Below are 26,778 nucleotides of genomic sequence, written 5' to 3' on the forward strand. Positions count from 1 at the left end.
GCAAATTCTTTCATTGTGCTACGATTTTGGTTATTTTGAATATAGCTTTTCAAAGAGCTCTTGGGATTTGAGAGCCCTTGGCTTTCTAAGTGTTTTCAATAAGGCTTGTTTTTAAAGGCCGCGTCCTAGCAAGTGCAGCTGCCGCTCCTTACCGGACCCACGAGTGAGGAGCCCCGAGGTCATCACCGAGCGTGAACGCGGGAACATCTGGGAAGGAAATCTGAGGCCCTGCTCTGACGGTCATAACAAAAGCCTTCGAGCCAACCGGCGTGTTCAAATCACCACGGCCCTTGCCGCGCTGTCCTCCCCGGAAACTTGACCACCTAGCCCAGAAAGCCGCAGCAGCTTCCTCAGGGGACGCTGTCTCCCACTTCAAACACCCAACCGAGAAAGCGGCTGCGGAGGGCACCTCCCGCCACGCCCAGGTCCGCCGGTCTCCGCTCGGGGCGGAAAAGAATCCTCCCCCTGCACTCGCAGCCAGGAGGAAACGCCAGAGGCCCCGCCCCATCCCTGTCGCTTCATTGGCTCTGGTGACCGGCCCCCCGAAAGCCGGATTCCTATTGGCCACCTTGGCCGCCGCTCTGAGCTTTTACCAGGGCCCGCGGCGAGCGTGAACACGCCCCTTACGTCCGGACGCTCGGTCGCCTCCAGAGGCGCCGTAATCGCCGCCCAGAGGGAAGGAGGTCGGCAGTGCGAAGAGCTGCTATGGTGCTGAGTTTCCTGGTAGAGCCGGCCGAGCCGAGGCGGTCGCGGCCATGAAGGTGAGGGGCCGGTGGAGCCGGACAGACTCTCCTTGTCAATCCTATCCAGCCAGGGCACCTGAAGCGCCTCCTTTCTTTCCGCCTTAGCGGTTACCTAGTCGGCATCTCGGAGAGCTGCGCTGAGGGGGGTCGCCCGCCCGGCTTCAGGGGCCCCAACCGGCCCAGGGCAGGCTCCCGGACCCTCTTGAGCTCCTCCAGTGCCACCCCCGTCAGCGACCCGAGCGGCGGGGAGAAGCCGGGCGCCCCCAGTGTTCGCGCCGGGTGGGCCTCTCTCTGCGCCGGGCCCTGTGCGCCTCCTCGGGGGCCTGAGGCAGAGCCACCAGGGCTCGCCTCAGCCTCGGTCCCTTGGCGCGCGGCGTGCCCTCTCCCGCCCCGAGTCCTTGAGCTAACCCAAGTGCTGGGGACATCGTGGGACCGAGGAGAACAGGAGGGGTGCAGGGGGTGGTGAGGCCGGGGCCAGGTTAACGGGTTAGAGAACTCTCAGGGCGGGGATGCCACCCGGAAGGGGTGCTTCTTAGGCTGCTCGTCGGGGCCGCGACCTAGAGAAGGCTGGATGTGCCTCCATCGCCGCTAGGTAAACGCAGCAAGGAATTTGGCAGCTTGAGTTCTCCAAGGTGGGAGTGAGAGCGTGGGAGCATTACTGATGAGAAGTTGAAGAAAAGGGAGAAAGGGAGCGGGGGTTCCGGCCTACTTCTGAGAGATGATTCTCAACCCGATCGCTGAGAGTTCTGAAGAGCTCTGTGAACAGTAGTCAGCTCAGGTATTGATTCATTTGCCGAACTCAAACCAAGTGGGATGAGTCATAAGGCGATGATAACTTTCAGACCTAGACGATTTCGTTAATCTCAGTGCAGAGGTGTGCTGGGGCTGGGTCATCTAGCAGGTGAGCTGCTAGATTAACGCTATCTCCATAAAGCGTCGAAGATTTACTATGGAAGATTGAAAAGGAGTGTCGACTGGTCACAGAAATTCAGCATATATTTTGTTGAACGTTTTCTGTGCGTTAGCCAAGAGTGAGACATGGTGAGGAGAAGTAATTCAACATACAGTCCCACCCCTTGGGAAGGAGTTTACCATTCAAAAGAAGAGTTATTTGCAAGTAATCATATTACAAGGGAGACGGCTATAGGTATCAAAAAAAAAAAAAAAAAAAAAAGCGGAGGCAAAACCCTTAGGAGCAAGAAAGGATACTTCTGGCTGCAGAAAGCAAGGAATATTTTTGCAGTAGGTAACTTTGGAACTGTGCCTTGAAGTACGAGGATATTGTAAAAGCTTATTTTTAACTTTCCAGTTTAGTTATAAAATATTTTTCCAGCTTGAAATATCTATTAAAATATCTAGAAAGTAGCTTTATTTCCTGAAAACCAGCCTCTGCCGTGTTAAGATCCAAAAACAAAGCAGGGATCTTTAATGCCTCGAAGAATGTCAGTATCTTTATTAATACTAAATTTGGGGCCCATTAAGGAACTAACTATCCAAGGAAAGAATTAGGGACAAGTCCAGTGTTGAAATTTTGAAACAAGTTCTTTGAAAACAGACGTGGTTTTTGAATTGAAGTGGAAGGTACTACTTTCCAAGTTGAAATTTTAGAAACAAAGTTGGGTGGCAATTGAAATTGTAGAAAAGATATATATTTTCAGAAGCAAAATACAGACCTGAATAGACATCAGCCTGTGCAAGATGACAGTTATAAATGATGCTTTTGTTTTTGTGAAACTGGGTTTACACCACTTAGGATTTGGGCTGTTAAATGTTTATTATTTAACTTAATGTTGATTTATATTGAAATTGTTTAATTGTGAGTATGCTCATCTGTAGATTTCTGGGCAGAGGCTGATTCCTGATGTCATGGAATGCTAACATGTGAATGTTCATGTAAGGAAATACTTCTTTCTGTGGAATTAAAATTACATTAAAAGCTAAGCAAGTATATCTGGCCGGGCGCAGTGGCTCATGCCTGTAATCCCAGCACTTCGGGAGGCCGAGGCAGGCGGATTACTTGAGATCAGGAGTTCGAGACCAGCTTGGCCAACATAGCAAAACTCTGTCTCTATTAAAAATTATTTTAAAAAGAAAAAAAGGAAAAAAAAGTTAAGCAGTTAAAAACAAAAAAAAGCTAAGCAATTATATAGATAAGTACATGTTCACTCAAACCTAGAGCAGCTGGTTTTAGTGTATGTGTGGAATGGGTATTTACTTTCTCCCTTTGGTGTTATGGTTTGGTTTGGTTTGGTTTAGAAACTGATGTTTTGAAATAGGTCTTACCTCTCAGACTCAAGTAACTTTTTAACCTTACAGTAACATCCAATCAATTTCCCATAAGGGATAAAAAAAAAAATCCAAATTGGTGCTCTGTGTTAATTTGATTTAATCCTTTTTCCCATTTTTCCTTATTTATATTGATCTCACCGTTAATTGTGCTAATCTCGTTTGTTCTTCCAAGCTCAAAATGAGCTATCAAGGAGAAAGTAATCTACTGAATGTAATTCCTTTTCCTTTTTTTTTCTCTGAAAGGTGGGGGAGTGGTGCTAAGGATCAAGTATACTGTTAAAAAAAGAAAACAAAAATCCAAGCATGAGGAAGGTAACATTTATATCTATAGCACACATTATTGTAATAATCTATCAGTTTGACCAATGTCTTGTCTAAAAGTATTACGTTTTAGAGTTCATCATCTGTTTATGCAACCTGCTTAATGTCCAAATGGTATGAGAGAAATAATTTAGGATGTAGAATTTCTTCCTTTGTGGTATATGGTCGGATATTTGGTCACTAAGAAAGAGTTAGGTCCCTGCATATTGTATTTCAGTTGAAGCAGCAGTTTTGATAAGAAATCCTTTCACATTCTGGCCGGGCGCGGTGGCTCACGCCTGTAATCCCAGCACTTTGGGAGGCCGAGGCGGGCGGATCACAAGGTCAGGAGATCGAGACCACGGTGAAACCCCGTTTCTTTTTTTTTTTTTTTTTTTTTTTGAGACGGAGTCTTGCTCTGAAGCCCGGGCTGGAGTGCAGTGGCCGGATCTCAGCTCACTGCAAGCTCCGCCTCCCGGGTTTGCGCCATTCTCCTGCCTCAGCCTCCTGAGTAGCTGGGACTACAGGCGCCCGCCACCTCGCCCGGCTAGTTTTTTGTATTTTTAGTAGAGACGGGGTTTCACCGTGTTAGCCAGGATGGTCTCGATCTCCTGACCTCGTGATCCGCCCGTCTCGGCCTCCCAAAGTGCTGGGATTACAGGCTTGAGCCACCGCGCCCGGCCGAAACCCCGTTTCTACTAAAAATACAAAAAAAATTAGCCGGGCGCGGTGGCGGGCGCCTGTAGTCCCAGCTACTCGGGAGGCTGAGGCAGGAGAATGGCGTGAACCCGGGAGGCGGAGCTTGCAGTGAGCCGAGATTGCGCCACTGCACTCCAGCCTGGGCGACAGAGCGAGACTCTGTCTCAAAAAAAAAAAAAAAAAAAAAAAAGAAATCCTTTCACATTCTAAGGAACATATGTTTCTCAAATGACTCTAAATAGGATAAAGAGGCCGGGCGCAGTGGCTCACGCCTGTAATACCAGCACTTTGGGAGGCCGAGGCAGGCAGATCACAAGGTCAGGAGATGGAGACCATCCTGGCTCACATGGTGAAACCCCGTCTCTACTAAAAATACAAAAAATTAGCCGGGCGTGGTGGCGGGTGCCTGTAGTCCCAGCTCCTGGGGAGTCTGAGGCAGGAGAATGGCGTGAACGCGGGAGGCGGAGCTTGCAGTGAGCCAAGATCACGCTACTGTACTCCAGCCTGGGCGACAGAGTGAGACTCTGTCTCAAAAAAAAAAAAAAAAAAAAGAAAGGATAAAGATTTGCTTTGTCAGCTGTTTTTTCTGCTTTGCTTTAAGTTATGTAGGAAAGTTTAACCCAACCAAGGATTAAACTGTAAAACTGATTATTTTATATCACTGTTGCTAAGATTTAATACATCTTTTTCCTGTCGTTTAACACAGAACATTGAGTTTTAGCAAACTTAAGGTTGTCCAGAGTTTAAAACAAACCCTGAACATACAGTGGGTGAGTTCTCTGAGGAAGCTTTCACTGGTGGAAGAACTGTATCCCTCCTTGGTCCTTGTAGATTCATGTAGCATCCGAGACAATTATTTTTGAATTTAAAACTTCTAGGTTCATCCTTAAAATAACTATGTAAATAACATATTTAACTTAGAGTTATGGCAAGCAAGGTAGACTCTTATGAGAAGAATCTATGGCATTATTATTACATTGCTATTTACCTAGTTTAATAAAAAGTGAATGACGTAGATCATTTAGTTTTCTGTTTCTTTCTTTTTTTTTTTTGAGACGGAGTCTCTGTCTTCAGGCTGGAATGTAGTGACACGATCTCAGCTCACTGCAACCTCTGCCTCCCAGGTTGAAGCAGTTCTCCCGCCTCAGCTTCCCGAGTAGCTGCCACGCCTGGCTAATTTATTTATTTATTTATTGTTTTGTATTTTAGTAGAGACGGGGTGTCACCATGTTGCCCAGGCTGGTCTAAAACTCCTGAACTCAGGCAGTCCGCCCGCCTCGGCCTCCCAAACTGCTAGGATTACAGGCTTGAGCCACCATACCCGGCCTAGTTTTCTGTTTTCATACTCATAAACTTTCTTTTTCCTTCTCTCCCCCCAAAAAAAAAAAAATCTTTTTTTTTTGAGATGGAGTCTCCGTTGCCCAGGCTGGAGTGCTATGGCACCATCTCAGCTCACTGCAGCCTCCACCTCAAATGATTCTCCTGCCTCAGCCTCCTGTGTAGCTGGGACTACAGGCGCACACCACTACACCCAGCTAATTTTTTTTGGTATTTTTAGTAGAGACCGGGTTTCACCATCTTGGCTAGTCTAGTCTCGAACTCCTGACCTCAAGTGATCCTGCCCATCTCGGCCTCCTAAAGTGCTGGGATTAGAGGTGTGAGCCACTGCGCCTAGCCTGTCATTTAATTTTTATGGAAACCACCATAGCTCTTCTGATTCTTCATTCCAGTCTGGCTGGTTGGTACTATATTTAATGGAATCATTAAAAGGGATCACATCCTGATGTAGTTTAGGATTGAAAATTTGTGGTAAACTTGTGAATTCTTTAAATTGAGCATTTTGAAGTATTTTCTCCCCATAGGGATTCTGAAAGCATATTAGATTATACACACACAGAAGCAAAGACAGCTGAACCTTGAGGCCATTTGAAAATCCTGGCACTGTGCCAGAAAGAGAGCTGGGCTACTGCTCTTGCAAAGAAACAGAACACCTTTCCTCTTGTTTTTGTTGACTGTAATGATGTTTCATGGGCTTATATTATTTGAATCTGACTGAGGAACCTGAGAGAGTCCTTATAACCTTATTGGCCAGAAACTGTCATTCCTACTGTTATGCAGATTATTTAGGTTTGTATTCTTCTCCCTCCCATTTGTTTCCTCCCCTTTGCTCCTACAGAGGAGAGGGGGCTTCTAATTCATTTTTGGGAAAGGAACAGTATGGGAGAAACACAGTCAGTCTCTGCTACTGGAGGAAAAAGGGGGACTTGAATATTGAGGAGTTTCAGCGAAGGAACTGACATGCTTGGCTCAGTACTTTCTGGGACCTTCTCACATCTGTCTTCCTGTAGTGAAGATGGAATTCTGGTCTCCACTCAACTAGGTGGTAAGCTGCTCTTGGTCAGCTGTATATTATCCAGACTTGTTGGCTGCAGAGCTAAGGTCCTGTTCTCCAGTTGATGCTATCAGTAAAGCCAAACATTTTAACTTCTATTTGTCTTATTTCTTCTTCTTCTTCTTTTTTTTTTTTTGAGACCAGGGTCTTGCTCTGTCACCTAGGCTGGAGTGCAGTGGTACAGTCTCTGCTTACTGCAACCTCCGCCTCCCAGCTTCAAGCAATTCTCCTGCCTCACCCTTCCGAGTAGCTGGGATTACAGGCATACACCACCATGCCTGGCTAGTTTTTGTATTTTTAGTAGAGACGGGGTTTCACCATGTTGACCAGGCTGGTCTGGAACTCCTGACCTCAGATGATCATCCTGCCTCAGCCTCCCAAAGTGCTGGATTACAGGCGTGAGCCACTGTACCCAGCCTCTGTCTTATTTCTTAATTAGCTCCAAGTTGGATGTGGAAAAAAGGTACTGTTACTGGCTCCCTAAAATCTTGGTGCACTGTCTTTGAAGAAAAGAGAACTGGCATTGGATACGAGAATGACAGGAGGATATCTAGGTGTCTGAGGCAGTCCAAGGCAGGTTCTAGAATTTAATTTCTGGCCGGGCACAGTGGCTCAAGCCTGTAATCCCAGCACTTTGGGAGGCCGAGACGGGCGGATCACGAGGCCAGGAGATCGAGACCATCCTGGCTAACACAGTGAAACCCCGTCTCTACTAAAAAAAATACAAAAAACTAGCCGGGCGAGGTGGCGGGTGCCTGTAATCCCAGCTACTCGGGAGGCTGAGGCAGGAGAATGACGTAAACCCGGGAGGCGGAGCTTGCAGTGAGCTGAGATCCGGCCACTGTACTCCAGACCAGGCGACAGAGTGAGACTCCATCTCAAAAAAAAAAAAAAAAATTTTAATTTCTTGTTATGAGATGTGTAAGGTTTTTTGTTGTTGTTGGTTTTTTTTTTTTTTTTTTTGAGACGGAGTCTTGCTCTGTCACCAGGCTAGAGTGCTGTGGTGCAATCTCGGCTCATTGCAACCTCCAACTCCCTGGTTCAAGGGATTCTCCTGCCTCTGCCTCCCAAGTAGCTGGGATTACAGGCATGCACCACCATGCCCAGCTAATTTTTATATTTTTAGTGGAGATGGGGTTTCACTACGTTGGCCAGGATGGTCTTGATTTCCTGACCTCGTGATCCACGCATCTTGGCCTCCCAAAGTGCTGGGATTACAGGCGTGAGCCACCACGCCCGGCCGGGATGTGTAAGTTTTTTTTTTTTTTTTTTTTTTTTGAGATAGAGTCTTGCTCAGTCACCCAGGCTGGAGTACAGTGGCGTCATCTCAGCTCACTGCAACCTCCACCTCCCAGTTCAAATGATTCTCGTGCCTCAACCTGCCAAGTGGCTGGGACTACAGGTGCCCACCACCATGCCCGACTGACTTTTTGTATTTCAGTAGAGATGGTGTTTCACCATGTTGCCCACGCTGGTCTTGAACTCCTGAGCTCAGGCAGTCCGCCCACTTCAGCCTCCCAAAGTGCTAGGATTACAGGTGTGAGCCACCGTGCCCTGTTAGGTGTAAGTTTTTAATATGATACCTGGTTTTTAACTGATAGAAGCCAGGCAGACCATGGTCCTATGGCTGCTCTACTGAGAGCTGCTTTGGCTTAAGAGAGTGGGTAGGAAAGGGATTAGACTATCAAGAACAAGTCATTTATTTTTTAGTAATCATTGATGGCTAGAAAATAAACTCCCGACACAGGTAAATTCTCTGAGCTTGGAGTTTTGTGCTAGGCATAGGCAGACAGTTGCCTCATTCTCTTATTCTCTGTGTTGTTTTAAACTACATTCATGGTCAAGAGAGGAAATTTAGCTGTCTTCACAGATTAGTGTTCTTTTTTTAAAATACAATTTCAACTTTTAGATTTGGGGGTACATGTACAGATTTGTTACATGGGTATACTGAGTGATGGTAAAGTTTGGGTTACAATTGGTCCCGTCAGCAGGTAGTGAACACAGTACCCAATAGTTTTTCACCCCTTGTTCCCTTCCTCCCTCCCTCCCTTTTCCCCAGATTATTGTTCTTTCTAACCTGTTAGAAAAAGGGTTATAATTCTTTTTTTTTTTTTTTTTTTTGAGACGGAGTCTCGCTCTGTCGCCCAGGCTGGAGTGCAGTGGCCGGATCTCAGCTCACTGCAAGCTCCGCCTCCCGGGTTCACGCCATTCTCCTGCCTCAGCCTCCCCAGTAGCTGGGACTACAGGCGCCCGCCACCTCGCCCGGCTAGTTTTTTGTATTTTTTAGTAGAGACGGGGTTTCACCGGGTTAGCCAGGATGGTCTCGATCTCCTGACCTTGTGATCCGCCCGTCTCGGCCTCCCAAAGTGCTGGGATTACAGGCTTGAGCCACCGCGCCCGGCCCAAGGGTTATAATTCTTAAATACCACTTGGATTCATGTGGTATAACCCATGGAGTTTTGCTGCCAACTAAGTTCCCCAAGTAGCTCATGGAAGCCCAGATCATGGCTTGCATTTTCAAAGTTCTAGGCTTTTCAGAGATCTGGCTTTGGGCTTTATTCACGGAGGAATAACTGTAGGATTTTTTCCCCCAATGAACAAATAATGGATGATGACCCTTCCATAAAGAAGACATCACTTTGGAATTGAGGCCAGTGAATCGACTGCAAATTCAGAAGCCAAAGGGGTATGCCTACTGTACTGTCAGAAGCCAAAGGTGGGGGTATGCCTAGTATACAACTCAGTGAACTGACTGCAAATTCGGAAGCCCAAGGGCTCCGCCTAGTATGCTGTCTTTCTAGGAATTGGGTTTGCTCAAAATCTAGGAGGAAATGGAGTGGTTTGTAGGAGATGCTTCAGTCTTACTATCAATATGGAAGCAATGAGTGAATAAAAGAAAAATAAAGGAATACAGGCTAATTTAACTGGAGGAGGATCTGGAAGTATAGGGAAGACAGAAATGGAACAGGAAAGAACATGAACTTAGGTCTCTAAAGCTTTTAAAAGGAGGGTGCAGAAGAGGGATCCTTGTTGGTTATGACCCTATTGGACACGGTAACAGGGTTCCAAGGAAATATAATAGAGGCAGAGTGTGAAGAGCTCAGAAAATAGATTGGCGTATGTTCTCCCCATCCCTTGTCCCCCTCTCCACTGTAAGAGCTCAGATTCAATAAACTCTTGGCGAAATGGTCTCTTAAATAGTTCTCCAACTGCTTTTATAGGTTCCGTCAAGACATAAGAGAAAATATGGGCCAAGCGTGGTAGCTCATGCCCGTAATCCCAGTGATTTGGGAGGCTGAAACAGAAGGATCCCTTGAGCCCTGGAGTTTGAAATCAGCCTGGGCAGCATATCGAGACCCCATCTCTAAAAAAATAAAAATAAATGGCTGGGTGCGGTGGCTCACACCTGTAATCCCAACACTTTGGGAGGCCAAGGCAGGCGGATCACCTGAGGTCAGGAGTTCGAGACCAGCCTGACCAACATGGTGAAACCCCATCTCTACTAAAAATACAAAAAATTACCAGGGTGTGTGGTGTCGGGCACTTGTAATCACAGCTATTCGGGAGGCTGAGGCACGAGAATCACTTACACCCAAGAGGCAGAGGTTGCAGTGAGCTGAGATCGTACCACTGCACTCCAGCCTGGGTAACAAGAGTAAAACTCTCTCAAAAACAAACAAACAAACAAATAAATAAATAAAAACTAGAAAATGTGGACAGATTTAAGGGGGAAAGATCAGTATAGGACACTTCAAGCACTATTAGGTGAATGTCAAGGTGACAGTTGAAGGTAGAGATGCCTTTGCCCTGAGGGGACATGCGGAATAAATTTCTGAAATTTATGAGAAAGTACAGGAAGATGAAACATACTAAAGGAGAACCAGGTAGATGAAGTCCAAGCTTGGAAGGATTTATCTTTTGGATGGATTCTTCAACCTGGAGGTGAAGGAGGACAAAAATACTTTGAACAATGGGTGCTTTTGATAGACCCAGAAATCACTGACTTTCTCCTAATATTGGGAGATTTCACACAAGAAAACATGCGGAGGAGTTAAGGTGGGAAATAAAAGTTTGGGCCCAAAAGCAAAGAGCAAATAAAATCAAGGAGAGCACCAAAGTCCAGCAAAAGTTACAGGCCAATATGTTGTAAAAAGGAAAGGGATTCATTGAAGAATCAGATTAGATTGTTAACAACTCAGCTGACCCTTTTTTTTTTTTGGGAGATGGAGTCTTGCTCGGTTGCCCAGGCTAGAGTGCAATGGTGCAGTGGTGTGATCTCTGCTCACTGCAACCTCCAGCTCCCAGGTTCAAACAATTCTCCTGCCTCAGCCTCTCGAGTAGCTTGGACCACAGGCGTGCACCACCACGCCCGGCTAATTTTTGTATTTTTAGTAGAGACAGGGTTTTACCCAGTTGGCCAGGCTGGTCTCAAACTCCTGACCTCAGGTGACGTGCCGACCTTGGCCTCCCAAACTGCTAGGATTATAGGCATGAACCACAACGCCCGGCCAAAACTTAGCTGACCCTTTCTTAAAGGATTGGGTAAAACCAAAGTGGGATGTGAAATACTACATATCCCACAACAGAAAAACATGTAGACAGTTCTTGGGGAGCATGTGGCTGAGGCATTAGTCCCAGAACTCTAGGGCCACAGGCTTCCAAAGTAACCACAGCCCTTTCCACTCAGGAATTTGTGGAGGGTGATGTTCCAGCTGAAACAGTGTAGGCAGGAAGAAGATACCTTCCCTTTGACTGAGCAGGTCTTAAGCTTTTAACCTGGCCTGTATATCACAATTACCCAGGGAGTTTTCAAAAAAATTCTGGTGCCCAGGCTGTACCACAGACCAGTGAAATCAGAATCTCTGGGGCTGGGACCCCAGGCATCAGTATTTTTAAAGACTTGCCTGGTGAGTCCAACGGGCAGCCGAGGCTGAAAAGCACTCTCTTAAGGGCAGTTTCACAACCCTAGACAAGCCCTTAGCAAGAGGTACAGCAGCTACCAAGGTACAGGACTAAAACACCCGTTGCAACGAAGGGCAGCGGGGGCAGTGTTTCCCAGCACCTCAGTGCTGAAATGAATGTAAAGAAATTCTGTTCATTTCAGCACTGGGATGCCAGGAAACATGGGGCTTAAAGGGGAGATGGAAATTAAGATTTTCAAATATGATGGATGGGGCCGGGCACAGTGGCTCATGCCTGTAATCCCAGCATTTTGGGAGGCTGAGGCGGGGGGATCACGAGGTCAGGAGTTGAGAGCAGCCTAACCAACATGGTGAAACCCCGTCTCTATTAAAAATACAAAAATTAGCTGGGTGTGGTGTGTGTGCCTGTAATCTCGGCTACTCGGGAGGCTGAAACGGGAGAATCGCTTGAACCCGGGAAGCAGAGGTTGCAGTGAGCCGAGATTGTGCCACTGCACTCCAGCCTGGGCAACAGAGCAAGACTCTGTCTCTAAAAAAAAAAAAAAAAAAAAAAAAAAAAAAAGCTGGATGGGAAAGAAAAATACTTCAAATAAACTAGTGACAGGAGCTTCCCCTGCTTCAAATTTCTGAACTTTCCAGAAAGCTGGAGTGTTGCAAATGCTCCTCTCAGAGAGGATAACTGTAAGTGGATTTGCCCTTCAATATGCTGCTAAGGTTATTCTCTCATTGGGAGATCATGCTTTCATTGGAAGATTTTGCCCAAATTTAAGTTCACAGATCCTAATGAGGGTGCAACCTGAATTTTTCAGGATTGCTTCTTTCCTTTCTATTCCTGTAGTATTTGGCTGACAATAGTTAATATGTATCTGAGTTGTACCGAATATTGGGTTATAGCATCATTTTTGCCTGGGATACTTTGGAGGTTGACTTGGGCTTTTTTATTTATTTGTTTTTGAGACAGGGTCTCACTCTGTCACCCGGGCAGGAATATGGTGGTGTAAGCATAGCTCACCATAGCTTTGACCTTCCAGGCTCAAGCGATCCTTTTGCCTCAGCCTCCGAGTAGCTGGGACCACAGGCACATGCCACCACACCTGGCTAATTGTATTTTTTGTAGAGATAGAGTCTCCCTGTTGCTGCCCAGGCTGGTCTTGACCTGGCCTCAAACAATCCTCCCACCTTGGCCACCTAAAGTGCTGGGATTACAGGTGTGAGCCACTATTCCTGGGCTGTTTTTAAATTTTTATTTTATAATAAGTGGCTGAATTAAGTGTTTTTCTTCATTTTCTTTCTGGGGAACCAAGAGGAAATTCCCTTCCTTGTATAGAAACATGAGGAATGGGACAAAATTGTCCCCCTCCAAAATTGGTATCTACACAGGGAATCCATCTGTTTTCCCAAAATAAGTCCTTCTATTCCCTTTACCAGAGCTGTGTAGTTGGGAAAAAAAAAAAATTCAGCCTAGAATTTTAATGCTCATACTCACTAACATGGTTTGAAAAATTGTATCCTTCCCTAATTCATTGTAAAACTATCCCTGATGAAAAGGTCATAATTTCTGAGAGTGCTGCTTTTAAAAGAGAGTGTCATTTGAGATTGTTGGTCTTTTTTTTTTTTTTTTTTTTTTTTTTTTTGAGATGGAGTCTCGCTCTGTCGCCCAGGCTGGAGTGCAGTGGCCGGATCTCAGCTCACTGCAAGCTCCGCCTCCTGGGTTTACGCCATTCTCTTGCCTCAGCCTCCCGAGTAGCTGGGACTACAGGTGCCCGCCACCTCGCCCGGCTAGTTTTTTGTATTTTTTAGTAGAGACAGGGTTTCACCGTGTTAGCCAGGATGGTCTCGATCTCCTGACCTTGTGATCCACCCGTCTCGGCCTCCCAAAGTGCTGGGATTACAGGCTTGAGCCACTGCGCCCGGCCGATTTTTGGTCTTCTTTACCAAAAAACACATTTTGAACTTTCTAAGTAGCATGTAAAATTTTAATAATGTTACATTGCCTGTGAAGAGATAATAGAAATTTTTTACAGTTATTTGTCAGTCATAGGATGGTAGAAAGAGGAGCAGGAGAAAGATAAGTTTTTGTCCATGAGGAACTTTCACTATAGTCCAGGAGGCAACATCAGACATGAATTAGAAGGGGATACAAGCTGAGAGAGCTGTTGGTTTCGTAGCTACATTAGTAGGAAGCTAAAGCTTTGCAAAACTGCACTTCTATTAACTCCTGGAATGAAGTGAAGCTTATCCTGGGAGTATTTTCTGCAGTTGAAGTATTTTTTTCCCCAAAAAATGTAACATGCAAACTGAATGTTTTAAAACAAAGTTTTTCCGGTTGTTTTAAGAGTGCATACTTTAAAGAACTGTGGATGAATCCTTTACTTAAAAGAACACTAACTTTATTATTATTAATTTTTTTTGAGATGGAGTCTCACTCTGTCACCCAGGCTGGAGTGCAGTGGTGCAATCTTAGCTCATGGCAAGGTCCGCCTCCCGGGTTCACACCATTCTCCTGCCTCAGCCTCCCAAGTAGCTGGGACTACAGGCACCCACCACCACGCCTCGTTAATTTTTTATATTTTTAGTAGAGACGGGGTTTCACCCTATTAGCCAGGATGGTCTTGATCTCCTGACCTCATGATCCTCCTGCCTCAGCCTCCCAAAGTGCTGGGATTACAGGCGTGAGCCACCGTGCCTGGCCCACTAATTTTTGTATTTTTAGTAGAGAAGGGGGCTTCACTATGTTGGCCAGACTGCTCTTGAACTCCTGACCTCATGATCTACTTGCCTCAGCCTCCCAAAGTGCTGGGATTACAGGCATGTGCCACTGCGCACGGCTTTATCTGACTTTTAAAGGCATCACTATTTCTTGAGAATTATAGGGTGTGAAGATTTAGAATATTGAAATCCTCGGCTTTGATACTTCAGACTGAACCTTGTGTTGTGGTTTGTTCTTTACAATACAACATTACTTCTGGGTAATAGCAGAAACAGCCTTTATCCTTCTTTTGCATTCCAAATTGCCTTTTGCCTTTTAAGGTTGAGGGCTTTTTATTTGCTTTTTGTTTTAAGAGCTTGCTGGACAAACAGTAAATGTTTGACAGAATCAGATAATAAAATAAATGGAACTGTATTATTATGTGCTGCCATTTTAAATAATACCTCAGCTATCTCGACTTCCATTACCTATCACATTATCTAGATTTTAGAATATGCTTAAGAATTAGGACAAGAAGCAAAAGCCTATTCGTTCTAAACACTGTAGCTTTTATTTTAAGCATGGGAAAATGCCTTTGGCCCTCACTGAAAATTTATTCTTTTATGTATACTTGTAACAACTGTGGTTATCAGGTTTCTGAGACTGCAGTTAAAAAAGAGACAGGTTACTCTGGGCAGGTATAGTGATAGCCATGGTGGCTCAGAGAGAGGGAAGAGACAAGGAAAAACCATAGCAAGCAATACATTAGTTCTGGGCCATTTAGTGGAGTGGCAAATAGCCCTTACGCCTTGGAAGGTCATCATGTTTATCAAGTCATTAAAAATCATGTTTAGTATCTTCAGTTTGAAAAGGTAGAATAAAAAATACTTTCCTGTTGTTGCTGGTTTTTTTTGTTTTGTTTTTTTATTTTGAGATAGACTCTCACTCTGTCGCCCAGCCTGGAGTGCAGCGGAGTGATCTCGGATCACGACAATCTCTGCCTCCCGAATTCAAGCGATTCTTGTGCCTTTGGCCCTCGCTGAAAGCTAGGAGGCTGGGCACGGTGGCTCATGCCTGTAATTCCAGCACTTTGGGAGGCCGAGGTGGGTGGATCACCTGAGGTCAGGAGTTCGAGACCAGCCATGGTCAACATGGTGAAGCCCCATGTTGTCTACCAAAAATACAAAAAATTAGCTGGACATGGCAGGTGCCTGTAATCCCAGTTACTCGGGAGGCTGAGGCAGGAGAATTGCTTGATCCTGGGAGGTGGAGGTTGCAGTTAACCGAGATCGCGCCATTGCACTCCGGTCTGGGCAACAAGAGCGAAGTTCTGTCTCAAAAACAAAAAAAAAAGAAAAAGAATTTGGAAAGTAGAGAAAATTTCAGAGAAAATAAATTACACATAATACATTAAAATCTATTCTGGTTTGTCTACAACTTCAGGTAAAAAAATAAATAAAATCTAGAGAGAGTTTCAGTTGGTGTTTTGATGTTTTCTTAGTCATTTAAAAAAATTATTTACATATGCCATAGTATATTATACTCAGTTACAAATGCGAAAACAGAGGTTTAAGGAAATGAAGTAATTTAAATTTATAGGCCTGGCGTAGTGGCTCACACTTGTAATCCCAGCACTTTAGGAGGCCAAGGTGGGCAGATCACTTGAGGCCAGGCATTTGAGAACAGCCTGGACAACATGGTGAAACCCCATCTCTACTAAAAATAAATTAGCCGAGTGTGTGGCGTATGCCTGTAATCCTAGCTACTCGGGAGGCTGAGGCAGGAGAATTGCTTGAACCCAGGAGGCGCAGGTTGCAGTGAGCTGAGATCATGCCACTGCACTCCAGCCTGGGTGACAGAGCGAGACCCTGTTTTTAAATAAATAAACAAATTGATGTTATTTCTGTTAAATAATAGCTGAGAAAATCTGCCTTAGACTGTAGAACTATAGTGTCTAGTGCAGTGGCCACCAGCCTAATGTTGCCAGGTAAAATACAGCATGCCTGGAAAATTTGAATTTCAGATGAAAAATGAAGAATTTTTAGTATATGCATATCCCAAATATAGCAGAGGACAGACTTTTATCCAGTCTTTTTTTTTTTTTTAAACATGCATGTGTACATGTATCTGTTTTGGGTGGATATGTAGGTTTTTTGTTTTATAAGATTTGGATCATGTTCTCTTTTCCTTTTGTTTAACAAGAGATCATGGGTATTGGCAATGCCAGATATTCTTTGGAAATAGCAGAAAATTAGTTCTTTCCAAATGGCTTGAAATTTCAGTGCCCAGAAGAATACAGTAATCTCAGAGTTATTGAGGGCAAACTTACCTCTCCAGAATAGTATTCCCTGAGGATCCCAGAGAGCCCAGATTCCACTTAGCTTTAAACTGTGGGATTTGTGTTCCTTTTCAGGCGGGTGCCACGTCTATGTGGGCTTCGTGCTGTGGGCTGCTGAATGAAGTCATGGGAACTGGAGCTGTCAGAGGCCAGCAGTCAGGATTTGCAGGAGCCACCGGTCCATTCAGATTTACACCAAACCCTGAGTTTTCCACCTACCCACCAGCAGCTACAGAAGGGCCCAACATAGTTTGTAAAGCCTGTGGACTTTCATTTTCAGTCTTTAGAAAGAAGGTGAGTTGGATGAAATGTTACATAACAAGACACATGGGTCAGAATTCTTGATTGTAGGTTATTTTGAATAGCTAGTGAATTTTCATTTGTTTGTAAAAATATCAAAAGCTTAGTTCCATTAGCCATTTTCCATCTAGAAAAGTACTTAATTTGGAGGGATTATATTACCGCTCAAATTTTCTGACTAGACATTATTTCTCATGTTCAGGCATCCTTTCTCCTGAACTTTGACCTGTTTGTGTCATTTTATTCTCCGTGATGATGTTTATTTCCTAAAGCAATAAATTTATTAGTCTGTAGTTTTGTTCACAAATGATTTACTGTAACTGTGATTCAGATTCAAGTTTCAAAAAAGTATCCCTTACCTTAACTTTCAAATGAAGAAATGAATGCAATAAATTAACTACTCTTTAGAGATTCAACATAAAATACTTAGCTAACAGTTATTTTCACTAAGATAGAAAGTCATTCAGAGAACCTCATATTGGTAGGTGTCCTTGTTCTCTTTGATCATTAGTTTAGTCTTCTGAAATACTTAAGGAAAAACAAATGTTAGCTTGTGGGAACAATGCACTGAGCGGAAACAACCACATCTTAATGCCCTCTTAAGCTTCTGCAGTGGCATGGCTTTGATTGTGATTAGGCTGTGCAGTTTACTGATCACTGTATTAGTGGGTCCTGTATTTTCTTGGATTGACCTTGAGAGATCAGTTGCCTTTCTCTTTCCCTCTCAGGTTGTGTTATGCTTTTTGTCTTCGGCTCTTTAAATGGGGAAATTGTTCATGTAGGAAAAGACCAGGAAGTGTGATTATGCTTTCTGCTCTATGTGGTTCAAGCTCTGTTTTGTTAATTACATGTTTATACCAAGGGGCGGAAAGGTTTTAATTCATTAACACAAGAGTGTGTTTTTCTTAAAGTCCTATATTAGAACTTCTGTGAATTCAGACTGCCTTGGCAATGAATTATTTTGTTTTTCATGGCTTTTGGAACATGAAAATGCCTGTGGAAAGAGTCTGGTGCCATTGGGGACTTTGCTAAGAACTAAAATTTAATAGAAGGCAGAAAGAAAACTCATGTTTTCATAATGGTTTATATTTTGCTATCATCAAATGCTTTTCTTTCTTCAGCATGTTTGCTGTGACTGCAAGAAGGATTTTTGCTCCGTTTGTTCAGTTTTACAAGAAAATCTCCGTAGATGTTCTACTTGTCACTTATTACAAGAGACAGCATTTCAGCGCCCTCAGTTAATGCGACTGAAGGTGAAGGACCTGCGGCAGTATCTCATTCTGAGAAATATACCCATAGATACTTGTCGTGAGAAGGAAGACTTGGTGGATCTAGTGCTGTGCCATCATGGACTAGGCTCTGAGGACGACATGGACACAAGCAGTCTGAATTCTTCAAGGTCCCAGACTTCTAGCTTTTTTACACGTTCGTTTTTTTCAAACTATACAGCCCCCTCTGCTACTATGTCTTCATTTCAGGGAGAGCTTATGGATGGAGACCAGACATCCAGATCTGGAGTGCCGGCACAGGTACGAGGGAGTAACTAATTACACCCAGGGCCCGGCACGCTTACTCTTGGCCATATATGGTGGGGCCTTTAGTGCTTGACAACTTCTGATAAACTTCAAGTCATGTGCTGGAGTGGACCTTCCACACCCAGCTGAACTCTACACTTAAAGGCTGTCCTGATGTATAGTGTCTGCTGAGGTGCTAGGTGGCTCCAAAGTCTGCCGTCTGAAGGGTTCCAAAATAGCTCATCAGTCTCTTGGCCTTAGTTACCTTAGTTTCTCTATCTTATACAGTTAGACACTAACTGTTGAAGAAATGGCTGTGAAAAAGCAGCACATACACGTGTAGTGTTGTGTGTTAGTACAGATGTTTCAGTGACCACAGAAAACAATCAGTAGTGTCAGTTAGCCTAATGCCCATTTGCCTTGCTACGGTGAAACTGTTCTAATTTAGTTAATGAAAGAGCCATCTGAATTAGTGAAAAAATGTAGCTATTTACTGATTGTAATTAATAATATTGTCCCAATGAGGTCCTTGGGCATCCTGACTGAATAACATGTAAGGGCTTGTAATTAATATTTACTTGTACGTGAGTGATTCTAAACTGCTGAAAGAAATGTTTTGAACAAATTTTTTTCTCATTTAATTTTCTTTTCTGAAGAAGGGGGTTATTAAAAGTAGAAGAAAGCTGGATGAGGTGCTGTGAGCCTGCAATCTGATACTTGGGAGGCTGAGGCAGGAGGATTGCTTTAGTTCAGGAGTATGAGGCTGCAGGTGTACCATGATCACAACTGCGAATAGCCACTGTACCCTCAGCCTGGGCAACATAGCAAGACTTTTTTTTTTTTTTGAGACAGACTCACTCTCTTGCCCAGGCTGGAGTGAAGTGGTGAGATCTCAGTTCACTGCAACCTCCACCCCACTGGGTTCAAGCGATTCTCCTGCCTCAGTCTTCCAAGTAGCTAGGATTACATGCAGTTAATTTTTGTATTTTTAGTAGAGATGGGGTTTCACCATATTGGTCAGGCTGTTCTCGAACTCCTGACCTCAGGTGATCTACCTGCCTTGGCCTAAGTGCTAAGATTACAGGCGTGAGCCAACCGCATCTGGCCAAGAGTGTCTTTTAATTAGTAAATGAATAAATGCAGAGGGAAATTTGGTCTAACTGCCTTCTAGATATAGTCCTGTGTCCTCTAATAATGTTTTGGTCAATGATAGACCACATACAGAGCAGTGGTCCTGTAAGATTATAATACCATATTTTTATTTCACCTTTTTTGTGTTTAGACATGTTTAGATGCACAAATACTTATTACTGTGTTATAGCTGCCTACAGTATTCAGTACACTAACGTGATGTATGGCTTTGTAGCTGGCCATGCCCTATAGCCTAGGTGTGTAGCAGGCTGTGCCATCTAGGTTTGTGGAAGTACACTGTGATGTTCGCACAATGACAAAATTGCCTAGGGACACATTTCCCAGAATGTCTCCTAGTCGTCAAGCAACACATACTGTAGTCGTCAATTAGATAAGTCTAAGCCGGGAGTTTTTTTATTGTCTCAAATGGGAATTGGCATATTTATGCTGCAAACATAAGGCATACCTGACTTACGTACTCCTTTTGGGCATACACCACCATTTGGGTGGTGTGGATTGCTGGATGCTACAATATGGTGCCTGGGAATCAGTGGGGTGGAATATATATATACACACACACACGTATATGTATATATACACACATATACATATATGTATGTATATATGTATGTATACATATATATACACACAGACATACTTTTTTTTTTTTTTTTGGAGACAGAGTCTTATTCTGTCACCCAGGCTGGAGTGCAGTGGCACAATGTTGGCTCACTGCAAGCTCCGCCTCCCAGGTTCAGGCCATTCTCCTGCCTCAGCCTGCCGAGGAGCTGGGACTACAGGTACATGCCACTATGCCCAGCTAATGTTTGTATTTTTTTTTTTTTTTTTTTTTTTAGTAGAGACAGGGTTTCACCATATTGGCCAGGCTGGTCTTGAACTTCTGACCTTGTGATCCACCCGCCTCAGCCTCCCAAAGTGCTGGGATTACAGGCTTGAGCCGGGGTGGAATGTTTGAAATTGGGAACTGACCTAGCTTATTGTAGAGCTATTGTCAAAATAATAGTCAAAAGAAAATATGTGAAAGGCGGCACATAACCCAAACTGAAGAGATTTGTTTTTTCTAAAGCATTCTGATTGAGAAATTTTAAAAACTAGAATTAGCCTCAGCTGTCAGTGAAGTCTAGAAAGCCTTTATTGGAATTAGATTGTCTTAAGTATGCTGTGTTAGGACTGAGATCTTTAAAATCAGATGCCCCTGATGCTTGGGCTGACCTGTCAAGAGCTTTAGCTTTTTTCTGTCTGCATCTTATAGGCTCCAGTTAAACTAGCCATTTACAGGTGGTTTGATAATGACACAGTGCCATCCCATATCCTTAATGGCTTTGGCATTCCATTATGGGACCTTCCTGAGAGAGTTAATACTTTGGTTAGATTTTATAACTTTACACACACACAGGAATTTGTGTTTTGAGCTAACTTTATGGAAGGTCGGTTCTTCATGCAATTTTGTAAGACCCAACTCTTTGGAAGGTTCAGCAGCATTCAGAATCCAAAGATGTGGATTATGCTGGCTTTCTGGTCATCATGGGGAGCATCGATGGCAAGGTTTTCTTTAGTGATAAATACGGATTGATTCCTGACCTAATGAGATACATTGTGTAAGTGTAGGTACAAAGTGAAATCACTTCAGCAAACACGGAAGATGATGACGACGACGATGATGAGGAGGAGGAGGAGGATGATGATGATGAAGAAAACGTGGAGGATCGGGTGAGGCCACCTATAAAATTTGGTTTCCCTGACATGTCAACCTGACAGGAAGGGAGGGTATCCTGTGGACTTTCTCTAGATTAGAACAGGATGTTTCTTCTGGTTGAATGTAGGACAGTATACTGAAACACTTCTAGGACTGCTGAGATGACTGGAAGAATATTCAGGGCCAGTGATGAGTTTAGAGTGAGGAGGGTCTGGACTTGTGGGACCAAGGCTAATGGATGCTCTGTGGTTTCAGAACCCCGGGCTCTCCAAGGAGAGAGCGAGAGCTTCGCTGTCTGACTTATCAAGCCTTGATGATGTGGAAGGGATGAGCGTGCGCCAGCTGAAGGAAATTCTGGCTCGGAATTTTGTCAACTATTCTGGCTGTTGTGAAAAATGGGAACTGGTAGAGAAAGTAAACCGGTTATACAAAGAGAATGAAGAAAACCAAAAGTCCTGTAGGTTGATCTTTTCATTTTTTCCCTATAGTATTTTTCCTTAGGCTTTTAAAAACTGGGTTGTTTCTGTCACAATTAAGTAAAATTTATTTTTGAGAAAGCTGTGAACCATTTTACTGAGTATCAGTTAGTTACATGAGCCTGTTTATAGATCTGGAAAGTAGTAACTTCATTATGTGATGTTCATTGTGTCTGCAAGACCACCACTGCCAAGTGAGTTAGAAAATTATTCAATTTGGTTTTTCTTACTATAATTAACTATTTGTTAGAACCCTAATTAAATTCCTTGTCTCTGTAAAAATGCTTATTTTCTCACTAATGCCTTTGGCCGGCCAGTACCTTAGTTCTCTCAACTTTTAAATCTAACAGTAGGGGGAAAATTCCCTATAGCCCAGCTGTTACATAGTTCTTAGCATCAACTATTTGTAGATTTCTTTAAGTCACAAAAAGCTGAGGTTAAGAACTTCTGAACTAGGCTGGGTGTGGTGGCTCACACCTGTAATTCTAGGACTTTGGGAGGCTGAGGCAGGAGGATCACTTGAGCCCAAGAGTTTGAGACCAGCCTGGGCAACATAGAGAGATCCCATCCCTACAAAAAAAACAAAACCAAAAAAACCTGATGTGGTGGCACCAACCTGTGGTCCCAGCTACTTGGGAGGCTGAGTGGGGAGGACTGCTTGAGCCTGCAGGGAGCCATGGTCATACCACTGCACTCCAGCCTAGGTGACGGAGCAAGACTGTCTCAAAAACAAAACAAAACAGAACAAAAACTTCTGAACTATGTATTGATGAAATTTGGCACAGAAATTCTCCCTCAGCTGGTAACATCATCAAGCCCATGGAACATTTATGGACAAGAAAAAATAATTCAGTTGTATTTTATTTTTTTCTTTTTAATTGTAAAAAATAATATGTGTACTTCAGTATTTTTAAATTGAGACAGGGTCTCACTATGTTGCCCAGACTAGTGCTACTAGGCAAGGGCCACCATGCCTAGCCCTCAGTGGTATTCAGACTAACAAATCTTATGTTCCTGTCTAGCTTCAACAGCCCTCCCATTATTAGCTTTTATCATTTTGAGTTTTCTCTTTTAAAAGCTGGTTATAATACAGCATTTGTTGAGGAACACGTTTATGCCCAGAAGGTGCACAAAGTATTTTGGCAATCCTACTTCTAAGATGATGTCACAATGGTAGATGCAGGAATCTTCATCCTCAGAGCTTTCAGAAATCCTAGGCTACTGGCTGGGAAATGGTTTTCTGGCAGTGAGGGGAGAAGTCAGTTTACTTCATTTTTTTTTTTTTTTTTTTTTTTTTTGAGACGGAGTCTCGGTCTGTCGCCCAGCTGGAGTGCAGTGGCACAATCTTGGCTCACTGCAAGCTCCGCCTCCCGGGTTCACGCCATTCTCCTGCCTCAGCCTCCCGAGTAGCTGGGACTACAGGCGCCCGCTACCGCGCCCGGCTAATTTTTCCTATTTTTAGTAGAGACGGGGTTTCACCATGGTCTCGATCTCCTGACCTTGTGATCCACCCGCCTCGGCCTCCCAAAGTGCTGGGATTACAGGCGTGAGCCACCGCGCCCGGCCAGTCAGTTTACTTCATAAATGTAAACAACAACTATGTATAGTGCACAACGATAATGCCACTCCCACCCTTAAGTAGTTTGTGGTGTAGGATATAACATGGTTTTTATTATGATAGCATGTTTTCCAGTGTCCTTCTCCATTAACGCACTGTATAATCTAACCCTAGTTCAATCTCTGGCTTGGGTGGAACACACATTTTGTTTTGAGCACAGTTGGCATCTTTCCTAGCTTGACTGGCTCCAAGTCACTGATACCAAGGTTGTTCCCATATCCCTGACAAGACGCTGGCTCCTCTGCTTTCCTAAGTTCTAAAGAGTGGGAAGGAACCCTCCACACAGAAGGGGAGACCAACGCCCACTCTGATTTCATCTTGAGTTGCCTAGTGCCTTCTCCATTGGCATATCTGCCATCTCATCCCATAGATCCTTTCGCCCCAGGTCCACACCAGTAGTCGTGGGCCATGAACTAAGACCCCAGATCACAAGAATCTCTTCCCATGAATGGCAGTAAAACACTTCTCTTAAATCTAGAGACTACTGACCTTTCAAGCTTGAATTCCTGTTCTGTTCCAACTATTCATGATTCCCTTCGATCTCCTCTGACCTGTAGAAAGGGAAGCACCCAAATCCATAGCCCTATGGCCACATCTCAGGCTGGGGTTAACTTTAACTTATTCGTAGTCTTTCTTATTCACAGACTATATTTTCTCAGACGTAAAGGTGGGCCAAGAGCCAGGACGGCCTATCTCTTTCAAGTTAGACTTCAGCAGGGCAAGGAACACGGGTGGCTTGAGATGATTCTAAGGCTAGGGAGGGAAGGATGCACAATTATTCCTAACTTTCCTATGGGGGCAACTAAGGCTCCTTTTCCTACTGAGATGAGGCTCCGGAGACTGTGATGTTCCCAGGGATACAAAGCTGGGGCAACTGAGTTAAATTCCAGTAGCATCCTGACTCCAAAGCCCATCTGCAGAAGACCAGCTGAGGGTTTCTTTTTCTAGTTACAGAAGTAATATATCCCTATCACAAACGTCTTGAATTAGACAAAGACATAAAATAGAAATACATAACTAACATTTGTTGGGTACTTCAAGCATTTTATTCTTTACAAAACCCTGAGGTATAGCTTTTATCATTGCCTTTTCTAGTGGAGAGAACCAAAGTGCAGAGAAGTTGGGATCATTTCTTGTACAAACTGGGGTGGCATTGGGCCTGCAGTGGTCATTCAGCAGGTGGCTGCTCAGCTTTGGAAGGGGAGGGTGGCTAGCTGGCCAGCCATGACCAAAGCCAAGGCTTTAGCTCTCTGTTGCCTTTCAGATGGTGAGCGGCTGCAGCTGCAGGATGAGGAAGATGACAGCCTGTGTCGCATCTGCATGGATGCCGTCATCGACTGTGTCCTGCTGGAGTGCGGGCACATGGTTACCTGCACCAAATGTGGCAAGCGCATGAGTGAGTGTCCCATCTGCCGGCAGTATGTGGTGCGAGCCGTGCACGTGTTCAAGTCCTGAAACTGAGGCTCCCCTCACCAGGACAGTCACCCCCAAACATTTCAATGCACAGAAGGGACTGGAAAGCTACTGTTCAAAGGCTGAAGCTATTTTTAAACATTATTTTCACTACTAAGTGGGGACAGAAAGATCCATCCTGAGTTGTGGAAACATTGGTCCATGCCGTGAGCCTGTCTGCCTGTGGACACGTGAGCTTCCCGGGCTCAGCTGGGCTTTATCACACATCCCGTGAACACTCATTGAAGTCAGCCTGTTTGTGCCATGTGGGCATCAGCCACTGTTGTCTTGGGAGGACCCTTACCCTGTTCTCTTATTTCTCCTTCATCCTATTTTTAACTTAAACTGCTCAGATGTTTGAAACTTCTGTCCTCTTTGGATGAGATCAGTGTCCACAAGTGGCCGACGTGGAACATGCCGAACAGTGGCTCCTCTGAATGTTCACTTTATTAGTCATGTATATTTTAAATGCTAACATTTGATGAATGTAAGGTTTCCACATTGTTGCTGTTTCTGCATTTAAACATAATTGGGAACAACTGACATTCTCTAGTCGACTGCCAGGGCCTTAGACTCCACATGTCCATTTTTGTTCAGGTATAGCTTTTTATAGCAAGGGCTGCATCTAGCTTCTTTTATTAGAAGTGTGTGCTAAATTCCTTATCAATGTGTAATCAGTTTACACTGTTTTGTATAGTGAAGGTGTATTTTCAGTGCTACCCGCTAGCTGATTTTAACTTTAGGAATAAAATTAGTTTTAAAAGCTTTTGTTTACATTGTCTTGGTCAGTTCCTAAATCAGAAGCATACAGTATGAATGGGTATCTGCGCCCTGGCCTAGCACCCCTCTTCAGAAGAGATGGTGGGAGCACCTTCAAAGATGTCACATGGGGTGCAGTGGCTCATACCTTGTGAGGTTGAGGCTGGAGGAATGCTTGAGCTCACGAGTTCAAGACTAGCTTGGACAATATGGCAAAACCCCGTCTTTGGAAAAAATATGAAAAAATTAGCCAGGCGTGGTAGCCCCAGCTACTCGGGAGGCTAAGGTGGGAGGATGGCTTGAGCCTTGGGTGTGGAAGTTGCAGTGAGCCAAGATCACACCACTGAAATCCAGCCTGGGTAACAGAGCCAGACCTTGTCTCAAAACAAAGAAAGAAAAAAGAACAATGCCACATGAGCAACAGTGCTTACATTTCCTGCTTGCCTATCAGTAAGGTTAACTGCTGATGTGCTTTTTCTTGTGTCCAGGTATTATGCTAGGTGCTGTAGTTGCCTCTGCAGTCCTGAAAGAAACCTTCTGAAATAAACATTGCCTTGCTTCTCAGATGGGGAACCCAACCTCAGAGAAGTTAGACTTGTCTAAAACCTCATGGTTAGAAAGTGGCTATGCAGAATTTGAAACTAGCCCTGATGCCAGAGTTGCTCTTAACCCTTCCAGTACCACATAAGAAATAAGAAACTTGGGCCAGGTGTGGTGGCTCATGCCTGTAATCCTGGCACTTTGGGAGGCTGAGGCAGGTGGATCATGAGGTCAGGAGTTCCAAGACCAGCCTGGCCAACATGGTGAAACTGTCTGTACTAAAAATATGAAAATTAGCCAGGCATGGTGGCAGGGTAATCCCAACTACTCGGGAGGCTGAGGCAGGATAATCGCTTGAAACCGGAAGGCGGAGGTTGCAGTGAGCCAAGATCATGCCATTGCACTCCAGGCTGGGCAACAAGAGTGAAATGCCATCTCAAAAAAAAAAAAAAAAAAAAAAGAAAGAAAAGAAAAAGAGGAACTTGAGATATTATGCAAAAATGTTCTGAAATCTCTTTTAGGTCCAACTTGACTCGACTCAGGATGGTTGAGCTGAGACCAATGGTGAATTCAGTGCAGCTGAGAGTGGCCATTTCTCAGAGTCTGTGTATCTCCTGACTCTGCAGTGAGTAACACACATGGCCTTGGGTGCTCAGAATCTAGTAGTCAATCAACAGACCTGAAAATACCTGTGAACGCCAAGAGGCAGATGCCCCTGTGCTTTGGGCAGAAAGTTTGTGTGGCTAGTTGTAACGAAAAAATTTTTCTGCTTTTGAAGATCAAAGCATGTAAATCAAGGCCTCCCACTTGTCTGCAACCATAATTAGTAGTAACTGGCTTCAGCAGGTCATGGCTTCCCTATAGAAGCAGCATAAGTTACCAGAGCTTTGTGGGCACTT

General features: G+C 44.2%; 1 protein-coding gene across 2 annotated transcripts; it reads left to right on the forward strand.

Moving 5' to 3' along the window:
- Positions 1 to 585: 585 nt before the first annotated feature.
- Positions 586 to 25,345, forward strand: RNF34 (ring finger protein 34). Of its 2 annotated transcripts, XM_050748083.1 has the most exons (7): positions 664 to 761; positions 3,276 to 3,344; positions 16,448 to 16,666; positions 17,794 to 18,201; positions 20,947 to 21,048; positions 21,290 to 21,491; positions 24,393 to 25,345. In XM_050748083.1, exons 2-7 carry the CDS (start codon positions 3,336 to 3,338, stop codon positions 24,581 to 24,583), a joined length of 1,131 nt encoding a protein of 376 aa, XP_050604040.1. In that variant the 5' UTR covers positions 664 to 761; positions 3,276 to 3,335; the 3' UTR covers positions 24,584 to 25,345. The 2 variants fall into 2 exon arrangements, with proteins under 2 accessions (XP_050604041.1, XP_050604040.1); XM_050748084.1 differs by lacking the exon at positions 3,276 to 3,344 and having other exon boundaries at positions 586 to 761.
- Positions 25,346 to 26,778: the final 1,433 nt, after the last annotated feature.

This window comes from Macaca thibetana, chromosome 11, assembly GCF_024542745.1.
Source record: "Macaca thibetana thibetana isolate TM-01 chromosome 11, ASM2454274v1, whole genome shotgun sequence".
NCBI classification, from domain to species: Eukaryota; Metazoa; Chordata; class Mammalia; order Primates; family Cercopithecidae; genus Macaca; species Macaca thibetana.

Bases quoted from the DNA above. Each gene is read 5' to 3' on its own strand.
- RNF34 (XM_050748083.1), top strand. The intron at 21,049-21,289 runs GTGAGGCCACCT...CTGTGGTTTCAG, and splicing joins AAGAAAACGTGGAGGATCGG to AACCCCGGGCTCTCCAAGGA. The intron at 21,492-24,392 runs GTAGGTTGATCT...GTTGCCTTTCAG, and splicing joins TGAAGAAAACCAAAAGTCCT to ATGGTGAGCGGCTGCAGCTG.